At 34.4% G+C, this 13252-nt stretch overlaps 1 protein-coding gene across 1 annotated transcript in view; it reads right to left on the reverse strand.

The window, feature by feature from the left end:
* The window catches only part of GPR98 (G protein-coupled receptor 98), a gene marked incomplete at its 3' end in the record, with an annotated part of 235145 nt that overhangs the window by 167072 nt on the left and 54821 nt on the right, over nucleotides 1-13252 (reverse strand). The window contains exons 22-27 of the mRNA XM_008580425.1: nucleotides 12470-12650; nucleotides 11290-11492; nucleotides 8767-8896; nucleotides 5767-5847; nucleotides 3606-3745; nucleotides 1359-1968 (exon numbers count right to left, since the gene is read on the reverse strand). Of these exons, the coding sequence (XP_008578647.1) occupies nucleotides 1359-1968; nucleotides 3606-3745; nucleotides 5767-5847; nucleotides 8767-8896; nucleotides 11290-11492; nucleotides 12470-12650 (1345 nt within the window). The remainder of the gene's footprint in view (nucleotides 1-1358; nucleotides 1969-3605; nucleotides 3746-5766; nucleotides 5848-8766; nucleotides 8897-11289; nucleotides 11493-12469; nucleotides 12651-13252) is intronic.

A 13252-nucleotide genomic window follows, 5' to 3' on the forward strand; every position in this document is an offset into this window, starting at 1 on the left:
TTCCATATTACAGATAAGTAAACTGTGGCTTAAACAGGTTATGTTCAGCAGCTTATTACTATACATTGAAACATAATTTATCTGACGTCAATACCCACAGCTCCTAGCCATCATTATCGGTGATAGCCCCTCCTGGTTTCATTTCTACCTCAATAAATCATGAGTTCCCTGAAGACCAGGCTGTGATTTATAATTCTTACTTAAGACCAAATATTGGTTTTAATTTCTTTGCTATCATAACTAATCCTAAATCTTGCTTTAAATATGTGGGGGGTATTCTGTGAGAATTTTTAACCTTGACTGTAACCTGAAGATTTAATATCAGCAAATGTCCTATAAAGTAAATTTCCTTCTATAACCCTGGACTACAATTATTTACATTGTGGGCAAGAAGGTTGCTCACCCTATATAGAATATTCATCTGGGTGCTACAGTAATGTGAAAAAACTTGGTTGTAAGAAGCCTTAAAAACATATGGCAGAACATAGTCAGCATGCAGATCTTGGAATCTTACATTTTAATCGATTTAATACAAGTATCCTAAAGGTTTACTTGTTTTCCTAAAATTAATATTAAATTAATATCACTGATCTTTATTCCCTTACTTATTTCCTTATTCTAGGAAATAAGTAAGCTTATTTATAATAAGCTTCTTCTCTTTATTTAAAAACACCTTTCTAGAGCTGTATGTCTTCTTAAAAAGGTGTAACTAATGAACAGGTCTTAATACAATAGCTGCTTTCAGCTCCACCAAGCTCAAGTCCTGCTCCCTACCTGTACCCAGTCCACTGCCTCTACAAAGCCACTGGCCAAAGCCCCAAGGAGAGCAGTCACGACTTTCCAGCAGAAGCTGCTGCACCAGATCCTCTGCCCAAAGTCGGTCATTCCTCACTCCTCATTCTTATGTGCAATCACTATCCCCTTCCCCCACACAGTTGCCAGACCCACATGCTGCCTGCCAATACAAAGAGCTCAGGTTGGCTAGGGAATCCTCCAGAAGTGGATCAAGGTGAGACAGACCCCGGCTCTTGCTTCTAGATTGTCTTTGGACTCCCCAGATTGATTCTAGAATGTTTTTTTAGCTGTGACATATATACAATAATACTAAAGGTCAGTTTACATGGATTACATAGAAATTTCTAAAATTTAGTTTGGAGACATAACTGACTTTTAAAATGTGATTAATGTGATTTTCAAGAAAAAATTTGTCTCACTTCCTTATATATGAAGTTTTGTAAGATGACACTTTCACAGTTAGAACTTATTATTTTTATAGAAATTTCTATTATACCCAATTCTAAATTTATTATTTTAGGATTCTTATCTCTAATAATAACAACAAACTAATGGGTACTTACTTGGGCGATTCTGTACTTTCTCTATTAAAGTAGAGTTGAGTAGTTCAATAAACACAGACTCTGACCTCTCTGGTTCATCATCATCCAAAATTGAAATAGCTATTGTTGCCTCACTCTGATTAGCTCTGAAAAGAGCAAATCCAGAAGTTGATACATAGTCTCTTCCTTGAGTTGCTCTGGCTAAATTAGGTGGAAAAGAAGGTGGTTTTTTCATATCATCTAGCGTTGCATATGAGACTATGACTTTTCCCAGGAGGCCTTTCAACCTTATTATTGACAACGTGATGTTCTGGGTTGCTTCCTCAACTTTAATAGGTCTATTCTTTTCAGAAAAGATGAATACCCCACAAGGATCATCACTAGCCAAAACTGTTAATGTGGCATTAGTGTGAACTCCCAAAGAACCACTGGAGACACTGAGAATTGACACAGAAAATGCCTTATCCAGTTCGGGATCTTCATCAGGCAATATTTCCATTGTGATGTTGGCACTCGTCTGCCCAATCTCAAATGTGATGTTGCCAGAGGTGAAGGCAAGATCACCATCAGGATCAGAGTCTATGCTCCAATGCAAAGTCACTCGAGACAGAGCTCCATGACTTCTCACAACCTACAAAATATTTAATATAAAAGTATTAAAAGAGAGGTTGAAACAATGGACTGCAAGATTTATAAATACAATAACAATAGCAGCATAACAGATTTTAGTTTTATTTTATACAAGTTGTTCTCAAGACAATAAGATTATTGAAGACAGGGGTTATATACTACCCATCTTTGAAGAACCTCAGATTCTTACAAATGGAGGGTATTTAAAAAGTGATTGCTACATGAAACTATGATTGATGGAAAATTTTTAGCTTCTAACTAAAGTATAGCTGTATCTTGTGCAGTGATACATATCAGCAATAAATCAAGTGTGATTAACTATTATATTTAAGCATACTCATGAAAATTTTACATTCACTGCAAGAATGATGTATATACTTCATTGTAAGAAATAGATGAGTGATATTTTTCTGAAAAGTTAGTGTAAACTCATTCTTAAAACAAATCATATTTCCTTTTATCTTAAATATAATACAAAAAACAAACTCAGCAAAAAGTATATTTGACCCAAGGGTATAATAAAATACATTTAAGAAGGAAGAAAAGCTTTTGTCAATAATAAGTTAAGAAGAATGGAAACCTTAAAAATGACTCCAAATAAGTCACAACCAGGAGTAATTTCATCTGTACTTAAAATACAAATGTTAACTCAAAATAAAATTAGAGACAGTAATTTTATAAAACTTGATCCTTTCCCTTAATTCTTTTTTGTTTCCTTCCTGAGTAATTAGTTATACTTTCGAAAGTTGTTCAATTTATTCCACAATTTATTGAAGATCTGCCATAATAGTACAAAAGGATATGTTTGAATGATCTTTCCTCATTATTTGTATAAAATCTGAGGAAGCTGAGCAAGCTTCAAGCTTCTCTGAGTCACCGAACAATAAAATCTTTCTTAATTTCTACTGGAACAAAGCAGCGTAGACACACACACAAACACACACGCATACTCGCATCATATAAAGTTATTATTATTGCTGTTCACGAATGTTTTGGATTTTCTTTTCTTCTGAAGGACAGACAGGATAGAATTGTATTCACCCACTGACATTAGGCATGATGAACATGCGACTTGCTTTAACCAATGAAATATAAGTGGAAATGATGTAAATCACTTCCAGAATGAAGCCGCAAGAGCCAGTATGCAGTTCTCCAAATCCACATCTTCCTCCCAACCCCTATGAATATAAATGAGCCTGTTGAGATATAGCCTCTGTAATCTTTGGTTCTTAAAGTGATTGATGATCAGAGCCCCTTCCCAACTTAAGTTGAACATATACTATGAGTTAAAAACAAATCTTTGTTGTACTAAACCATTGAGATTTTGGAGATGTTTGTTACCATAGCCTATCTAAACTAATAGAAAAATCTGTGTAAGATAAGTACTTGTAGTACAGCTCCATTATATTCCTTAAGGGTCAGGAATTCTCAGAACAATAAAATGAATCCATATGCAAAACTAAACACTAAGACAAATGCCAAATCACTATTCAATTATCAATTTGTAATGTATGCCAAAAGGCTCATTCCCCTCCACTTACACAGAAAAAAGAAAACATAAAACTTACCTTCATAATGCAATAAAAAAGTCTTTAAAAGAACATAAAGTATGTAGGAATGAAGGGAAAAGTTACTCACATTTAATATAACAGTGCTGTGCCCATCTTCTGGTTCAGTTCCACTGACAAAGAGTGACTCAGGGTTAAATTCAAATACGCCATGAGCATGGTCAGAGGCAGCGATTGTCACTAGAATTTGGGAAGCCATTCCTAGACTGGCTGCATGAACAAGTTCCAACAAATGGCAAAAAAATGTTAATCAGTAATTTACAAACCAAAGGAAAAGCCAAGGAACAACTTTTTGAAAAGAGTCCTTCTATTCATTGAGTACATTCTAATTTGTTTTAGAAAGAAAGGCAGACACAAATGGTTGCCACACATATTCATGCTTTTATGACCTTTCCCTGCTTTGGCACCAATGTGATACACAAGTGCTGCATAAGCACTTGGAGATGAATAATGAAAACTTGTTTTTCTTTTTCTTCTGAATGAAAGAGAACATTCTTCCACACAGAGTTATGAGGAAGGTCTCCCACGACCTTTCCTGACCTTAAAAGAACATGAGCCAAAATGACTCTTACCTTTACAAAACAGTAGTTTTTCCTATGATTTTAGTTAATCTGACTGAACAGATTCTTGGTGTCCAAAGTGTATTAATTCTAGACCTATATTTTTTATCATAGTACTATATTATAGATCTATCTCTCCTGATCCCAAATAGTCGAATCCTGTAACTAAAAAGATGTCATGATCTAAAGAAGGAAGTAATTTTTTTCTTAAGAAGTATGTTTAATTTTTACACTGTATTGTTATCTACAGACAAGAAAATGAACAATCCTAAAATAAAAAGAGGTTGCATGAAGCATTAATGGAAGTTAGAAATAAGGAGGGTGGAAACATAAGTTCTGACAATAAAATATAAAACCTGACATTATGAAAAAAGAATATTTGAGGATTAGAAAGTGCTCTCCTCCAAAATCAAGTATTCTATTTTCTCCACATATGAAAAAATATTTGAGGCAAAAAGCTAAACCATGTTTGTATATGAATCTGCTTCAAAAGGCATCTCTTTTCACCATTCCCTTCATTAATTGGCAACTTATTCTCCCATTTATTTTCTTCCTAATTTCTTCTTCCCATTTCTTTTGACTAAATACTACATATGAACCTTCCTTCACTGTTGGTGGGACTGCAAAATGGTGCAGCCTTTATGGAAAATGGTATGGAGGTCCCTCAAACAATTACAGAGAGATCTACCATATGACCCAGCCATTCCACTGATGAATATATACCCAGAGGAATGGAAATCATCATGTTGAAGGGATACCTGTACTCCCTTGTTTATTGCAGCTCTATTTACAATAGCCAAGAGTTGGAACCGGCCTAAGTGCTCATCATCAGATGAGTGGATAAGGAAAATGTGGTATATCTACACAATGGAATACTAGTCTATTATAAAAAAAAAAAAGAAATACTACCATTCACTGCAACATGGATGACTTAAGAGAAAATTATATTAAGTGAAAGAGGCCAGACACAGAAAGAGAAATACCACATGTTCTCACTTTTTTGTGGGAGCTAATAAAAATAAATAAATATATAAACAAATAACAAATAAATGGGCATGGGAGAAAAAAATAAGACACAACAATCTCAACAAGTCCTTGAACTTGTTAAGACAAGTGAGCAGATATGACGTTGATGGGGGGAAAGAGGGAGAAGAAGGGGGTAAAGGAGAAATCGGTAAAGGGACATGAAAATCAACTACACCGTATATTGATATATTAAAAAAAATTAAAAAATGAAAAATAAAAAAGCTCATGGTTCTTTTTGTTCAATGTAACACATTTAACATAAAATACAAATGTTCCATTTATATCTTTTTAGGTGTTCAAAGCTATGTAAAATGTTTTTCAACCATCATTTTTATAAATTGCATGCAAGCAAATTTTCTATCACAATTAGAATCAGGAAACTGCATTAGGTTCCTACAAAGAGGAGAGTCTAGGCTTCGGAGGCAGACAGGGATTTGATTCTGACTTAATCCCTTTCTAGTTGGGTGACTATCACATGGAGTAAATAATGCTTCATAATGTTGCTCTGATGGCTAATGAGATAAAATATGTAAAGGTCCTACAATTAGCAGGCGTCAATAAGTGGTTAGTACTGTTGTCTCCAAAAAGAGATGTTAAAATTAAAAAACACATATAATAGTAAAGGACTTTGAAACAGCAGCTTACCACGTTTGTGAATAGTTGGAAGGAAGAATTCCATGTCCCCATCACCACTACCACTGCCATCAGCCCTAAAGAGTTCAGCCACTTCACAAGGAGACACACAGAGACACAACCCACACAATACACATTGACACAATGAGAGAATAGAGAGCTCTTAAAACCAATCAAGCAAAGAGGAAAATGCAGTAATATCCACCCAGTGACATGCATTCTTCCACAGAAAAGAGATCATTTTAAATGGTTCAATTATAACATCAGTGAAGCTATAAAATTACCAAAATTCATTCACAGTTTCAGGAAATACTCCACTTAAATTGTAATTGGTATTTGTCATTTCCACCAATTTAACTATTTTATTTCTAAACTTGCAATTATTTACTTAAAGCAATGTAAATTATTTTTTAGCATTATAAATATTTCAAAAATATTTATGTGTATATATAATCATATACTTACGCCTATATGCATGCGACAGTCACCTTACCACTCAATTCAAAACCAAGGAACTGCATCTAACATTTCCTTCCATCCACACATCCAAACCCCCACTATATTTACCATTCTCAAACTTGATCACCCTCTTGCCACAGACATTATGGAAAGAGCCCTAGACAAGCAGTCTAGAAATTCTGCTTCATCCCTGGCCATGAGAGATACCAGCTGTAAAAGCTTCAGCAAGTCACTAAGCCTCTTGGTATCTCAGTTTTCTCACCGACAAAAGGTGCTGCCTCTTAGAAAAAATGCTACAACGATCAAATAAAATAATGCAAAATAAATAATACTGTAAATATATAAAGTACCTTGATGATATACAAGGATTATAACAAAGAGCAAGAGGTTATACCTTTGTTTCTAATACATCTTATACCCCAATCATATTTTACCAAATATTTGCAAACCAAGAAGACAGGAAAGGCAGTGATGATAGCAATGGAAAAGGAGAGCAAGAAAAGCAAAGCCACATCCATACATGGGTGCTTCTACCAATACCCTTAATTGACATGTTAGTATCTGCCCTGCTTTTCTGTTTTTCCCACTCAACAGAACTGGGATACACAAGGTGTGAAAATTTACAGCACCCAGAACCTGAAATTATCTTAGAGACTTAAGAGGCAAAATGGGTTTCCAGCATTTCCAGTACATGCTATCCAGAAGTCATAAGAAAGAGGTGTGAAGTTCAACACCATATACTCCTTCTACTTTGGCTAGCATAAAACATCTATTCAGGTTGTGGCTACCTTATGTAGAATCAGTTTTATAGACAAAACAGTATGGAATAAGAGGTGCATCCTTGACCCTCAAAAGAATTTAGCTCTACAAGCAGCTATTTCACATACTAGGTGGTTCCTAGATATGAGTCTAGGAGTGGAGGTCTTTGTTTAGATTTTTTTTTTTTTACTTCAATCCCAACTCACTGCAGGGAAAATCAGATTCTCTGCTACTATTGCTTACTAAGAAACTTCAAGATTGGTTTTCAAATGAGTATTTATGCCCAATTAATATATAACAATGCACATTCTAGAGATATGGGGGAAAGTTTCCATATAAAATCACAAGTATTACTATGATCACACAAATATCACTAAAAGAATAATTGATACTGTTATTAATCAATATTAAGTAGTGGTCTCTAACATTTTCTCTACGACATAAATATTTTTAGCTGCAAGTAATACAAAGGGCAACTTTTCAAATATTTTATAGTAACCTTTTTTATTAATGAAAGTCCTGTTATGAAAATTAGGATTTGGAGATGTGAGCACTTGTCTCTGAAGGACAAGCAAAGCTGGTATTTTTACATGCCACCTGACAAACAGGTCATCTAGCCTTTTTTTACTGTTTTCTGCATTCAACCAAGCTGTGACCCTGTTTAATCATTTTCCTGCTCCCAAACACTGTATTGGTCTCCTTTGCTGCCATCTGGGCTTTGGGAACATGGAAAAACGACCTCACAGTCCCACTTTATACAAACAGACAATTTTAATATTTCTGTCCTACCCAATCCCTCCCTTTGGATGGCTTATATAATATGACATTCTTTATCAAAATGAAGAAGGTAATAATAATAATAATAAGATAGTAATACCAGATTTTATAATGAAAGAAACTGTCATGATGAATACCATTATCAACTCTCAATTACTTATACTTGTAAAGGTAGTACAGTGTATATTACATGTATTCTATAACATCCCAGTAGTAGCCAATAATCAAACATGTTAATAGTTCTGCAAAGAAACATATATAAATAGTCCATTTAAATGGTATAAATATCACAAATAGCCTCACTTCAATACGAATGAGTTTTGCCACGAAATGAGTTTTGAAGCCAAAAGCCTTTGATAATCAGAGCTTTCTGAATAGCAGAATTGTGGATAAGGTATTGTTGACTTGTTTTATTAATAATCATCTCATAATATATTATATAAAAGGACTAGTTTTTTTCTGTGTCATATCTGGAGATAGCTCTAACAGAGCTACTATGAAAATTGGGAAAGGAAGAAAGGAAAGAGGTGATTTCAGGAGCAATGACAAGTATAATGTGGTGATGTAGCACACAATTGCACTATTTGATTCTAAAAGCACATCTACTTTGGGAAAGGGTCAATGGATAACAAAAGGGGGAGAAATCAGAACAATAGGTGGTGTTCATATAACAAACAGGAATATTACTCAGAATGAACCAAACCTCACAGCAAAAGTATATCTAAATGAAACTATGAGTTGGATATAAATTTATAAAACTATCACTCAATATTTAGGTAGAGAGAAACAGGAATTTTCTTTTTACCAGGAAAGGGGCTACCAATCAGAAACTGTCTACCATAAATATTAAGCAATTGTTAACCTTCTGGCTGCTCTCTCCAAAAACTAGTTCATTTGAAAAAAGGGGAGGGGGGAGGTTAATTCAAAGGAATATGCTTCCCTAACAGAATCCACTGTCACTTGGCAGGTGGATTAGCAAATATTTGATATTTGACATTTTTGAATCGCCAGTCTTACCTCCTCCCTCCAAATTTAACAACTCAACTTTAAAAGATTTTTCCAGTTCAGGTATAGAGTTATCAGTGATGTTGACAGAAATGTATTTATATCTTTCTCCTGGCTGAAATTCTAATGTTCCAGTAACACTCTGAAATAAAAACAAAATATTCATTAGATTATAATTATTCTGTATATGAATTTGCAAAATAAGAATGTTTCTTATGTCCCAAATTTTTACAAATACTGAAACAGAAGAACATAAGTAAAATACAAAATTGGTAACACTTCGGTGGATATAAACAATATTCAACATACATTCTAAATAAATATACTTCAACTAAATAAAGGGATTTTTATTCTTCTTATTTGGATACCCATTGAAAAAGTAGTCAAGGAAAATGAAAAATCTTAGTGGGTAACATCCACAAATTTCCAAATAAATAATTCAGTGAGATACAGGGAATTCTCTTAACCAAGTATATGAGGGCACTTCAAAACATTCATGGAAACACAGAATTAAGAGATAATATGAATATTTCCATGAACTTTTTGAAGTAGCCTTATATTTAAAACTATTGAAATTACATCAATAATTATATGAAAAATTTAAATAGTGTAGAATAATGGCATTTTCATTCTGAGAATTTCTCCAAGCAATAATACTCATCGGTCCATTTGTTATTAATCTTTTTTGATTATGTATTTGCAGTTGCAGTTCATAACAAAGATCTCCCTTCAGGAAAGTTCACATAAGATAAACAAAGAGCTATTCAAAATCAAAGTCCTAAGGCTCTTTTTCTTCCATTATTTCATATAAGCATTCTCCTCTCATGTTATAAGAATACATTTTAAAGTTGTTTAAAGCTTTCTAGTGTTAGCTTGTGTGGGCAACCATATTTCATATTTTGGAGCTATTAATGATCTAAAGATAAGTTGAGAAACCCATTTACCAATTCACTTAATCACCCATTTATTCAGTTTTTCAATATTTATCAAGCACATAGCATATTCATGACACCATTTTAGATGCAAGAAGACAAAGACAAATCTTTGATTTCATGGAGAACATTCGAGAAGTGATAAGTATTTAACAAAATAGTTCAAATAGAATAATAAGTGCCATAAAAGACATATAGTTAGCTCAAAGAGAATGTAATTAACTTTACCTAGAGCTTGATAGTAGAGTAATTCTACAAGTCTTAACAAAAGAACTGACATTTGACTGTCTCAGGAAACCATCTTACTTGAACAATATCCTACACACTTGGCCACTTCTCTTCTGGAAATATGTCCTTCTCCAGTATTCCATGATATTGCACTCTCTTGGTTTTTTTACTACATATCTGGCTCATCCTTTCCAGCATTCTTTGCCAATTTTGACATTCCTTATGACCTTTAAAAACTGTTGTTCACGAGACTCTCTCTAGACTTTCTGTCTAGAAAACCTGTCATAGCCTAGGCTTTTAATACTATGTACGTGTTCCCAACTCCCAACTTCACACCTCTAACCTCTGATATCCAGACTTAAGTCCTAAAAACTACTTTAAGTTTTTCTTATAATTTCTGCCAGAATCTTAAATTCATGATCTTCCCTTAAAAACTGTGCCTTCTCCAATTCTCTCTACAATACTATTGTAGAGTGGCAGGTTACTTGTGCCAGGAACTAGTGAGTCATTCTTGACGTTCTTTTCTGCTGTATCCTTCACACTAAACCATCCTCAAATCTGGCCATTTTAAGTCTTAAACATTTCCTGAGCCCACCTACTTCTTTTCATCCACATTGTCACCAGCCTAGTCCAAGATACTATAACCTCTTGAAATATCACATTCTCGACAGTTCACTATAGTGATCTCTTATGAATGCATAACACTCTTCAATTACTTCTTCTCATTAAAAAAAAAAAAAAGCCAAAAACACAGTAGGCTGATCTGTAAGGCCTTGAATGACCCACTCCCTGCATACCTTATCGTTTCTCACCATACTCAGCTCTTCTTATTCCACAAACACTGACCTTCTTTCACCTCCTCTTGACAAGCCTGTGCCTTCCCTACACACTAAAGCCTTTACTCACATCACTTTACCCAGTCTCAAGTGGTTCTTCCCTCCTTCATCTACTTTTCTCCTCCTTAAGCTTCAGAGCTCAGCATAAATGTTACTTCCCCAAGGAAGCTCTCCTTGAATACAACAACGACCTCTCTCCCAGATCACCAACTTTGAACACTCCTCACAACTGTAACTCAGTAATTAATTAGTTGTTTAACATCAGTCCAAATAGCTGGAATGCAAGCACCTGGATGGTGGGGATCACTTGCATCTTGGTATATGAGAATAAGGTCAAGAATAGTGATATCTGATATTCAATTTCAATGCACTAAAACACCTTAATTTGCATAAATTTAATAGGCTGGAATGCCATCAGTGCTTACTTTCCTTGTTTAGTATGTTCCAGGTACAGTGCATGTCCCTTCCAATTCTTCGAGATAAGGATCATGTCTGCTTTACAAGTACAAACACAACTTTGAAAGGATTGAGTTATTTACCAGGTAGTCCTCAGGACTGAATGCTGTCAAGGACACTGTTCTAAATTTTGCAGTCACCCTCCCCAGGAGTCCTTGTGCACGGACAACCAATAACCTGACTTCTCCATCTTCTTCCTGCACAGTGATATGTGGAACATTGCTTGCAGGCAGGGTCATTGCGTCCTCGGGCTGAGGAGGCAGCCCTGTGGAGAACTGCAGCAAGCCTGTGGAGACAGAGAGAACTGGGCATTCTTCCTCCAAATATCTGTGGAAGAATTTCTTATTCATTTGAAGCAATCTTACACAATTATTTTGATCACCAAGCTAAAATTCTGAAGACCTTTATGTAGAAAACAATTTAATGAAAATTTGATTATCACGCATTTGACAAGGAATATGTTCATAAGCTTTCAGAATGTGAAAAATTAAAAATGTTAATTTTCCTTGTCTTAAAGAAAGCTGTTTTTAATGGAAACATCAATAAAAGGAATAATGATGGGATTTTCAGATACATATTTTCAAACATTTACTCATATTTGGCTACAGTCACTAGAATTCATTCTTGAACTTACAGTAGAACAGGATTAATGGGATCCTAAAGGATTTGCAATACTTAAAAAAATATTAACTATGAAAACCAGAGTTGGAGAGCCTCTCAGGTTTCCTACTTGGACCTGTTAACAGATGTTCTTGCTTTTTTCCCATACAAGAAATATTACTTTTCAATAAAGAAAACATTTTCAATTTACTAGCTCAGACATCTATGACAATTCCCCAATTAAGAAAATTATCATTTTTCAGCATAAGACAAAAAGAAATTAATATAAATACACAGTAGTAACTTCACTTCTTGAACCTTAATATAAATTATAAAATACTTCAATTACTTAGGTATTAACATATCACAGTAGTAAAATTTTTAAAGAAATTTTGATATCTATAAATATATTTTATTTCATTTTAAATAATCCTGCAAAATCTTTCCAAAATATATTATTAAAGTTCAGAAATTGATCTTTATATTTTTTTTCATAAACAATGTTCCTCAAAATGGCAGCTTAGACGTTAAAGAGCTTAGAAGTTAGAAGGTCTGAAGGAGTTCTACTTCAATCATTTGCAAAAAAAAGGCCTTAAGAAATTCTTAACAAAACCAAGTATACTCAGAGAAGAGAGGATTATTCTTGCAAAAGGAGTGGGTTACCATATGGATGATCACTAGCTTTGATGGTGATGTCTGTGGTTTCCTTTTCAGGATCTATACTCGCACCACTGGTGGGAGTTGAACCTAGTTTCCCATCTCCAGGAATTGCAGAAACCAATGTCACACGGAAATACTCATTAAGCTCAGGAATATCGTCATCAAGAACGTGTATATTCAAGACCTATAAGTGTAAAAATCCAGAGGCACTAAGCAATGAGGCATGTAGAAATTACTTACCAGAAGAAAATTAAATAGCCACTTAAATTACATTTAATTGAAATTACTGTTTAACATGAGTTATTTCACACAAACTTAAACATTAAAACATATGTGTGTGTTTAATTTCTTAAACAATAATTGGTGCTGCTATGGTCTGAATGTTTATGTCCCCCCAAAATTCATCAAGCCTGACCCCTACAATGATGCTATTATGTGGTGTGGACTTTGGGAGGTGATTAGGTCTGGAGGATGAAGCCCTTACGAATGGGATTAGCGCCTTCATAAAAGAGGTCAAGGGGAGCCTGTCCCCAATTCTCCCATGTGAGTACACATTGAGAAGGCACCATATCTTATGAAGTACAGTGAACCCTTACCAGACACTGAATCTACAGGCCTTGATATTGGACTTCCTCACCTCCAGAACTGTTGGCAATAAATTTCTGTTGTTTATAAATTACTCCATCTAAGGTATTTTGTTATAGTATCCAGACAGACTAAAGCAAGTGCTGAGCAGTAACATTTTCTGTCTAAAAGTATCCTATTCGTACTTAATATCATATCATA

Source organism: Galeopterus variegatus, unplaced genomic scaffold (assembly GCF_000696425.1).
Source record: "Galeopterus variegatus unplaced genomic scaffold, G_variegatus-3.0.2 Scaffold2087, whole genome shotgun sequence".
In the NCBI taxonomy this organism is placed as follows: Eukaryota; Metazoa; Chordata; class Mammalia; order Dermoptera; family Cynocephalidae; genus Galeopterus; species Galeopterus variegatus.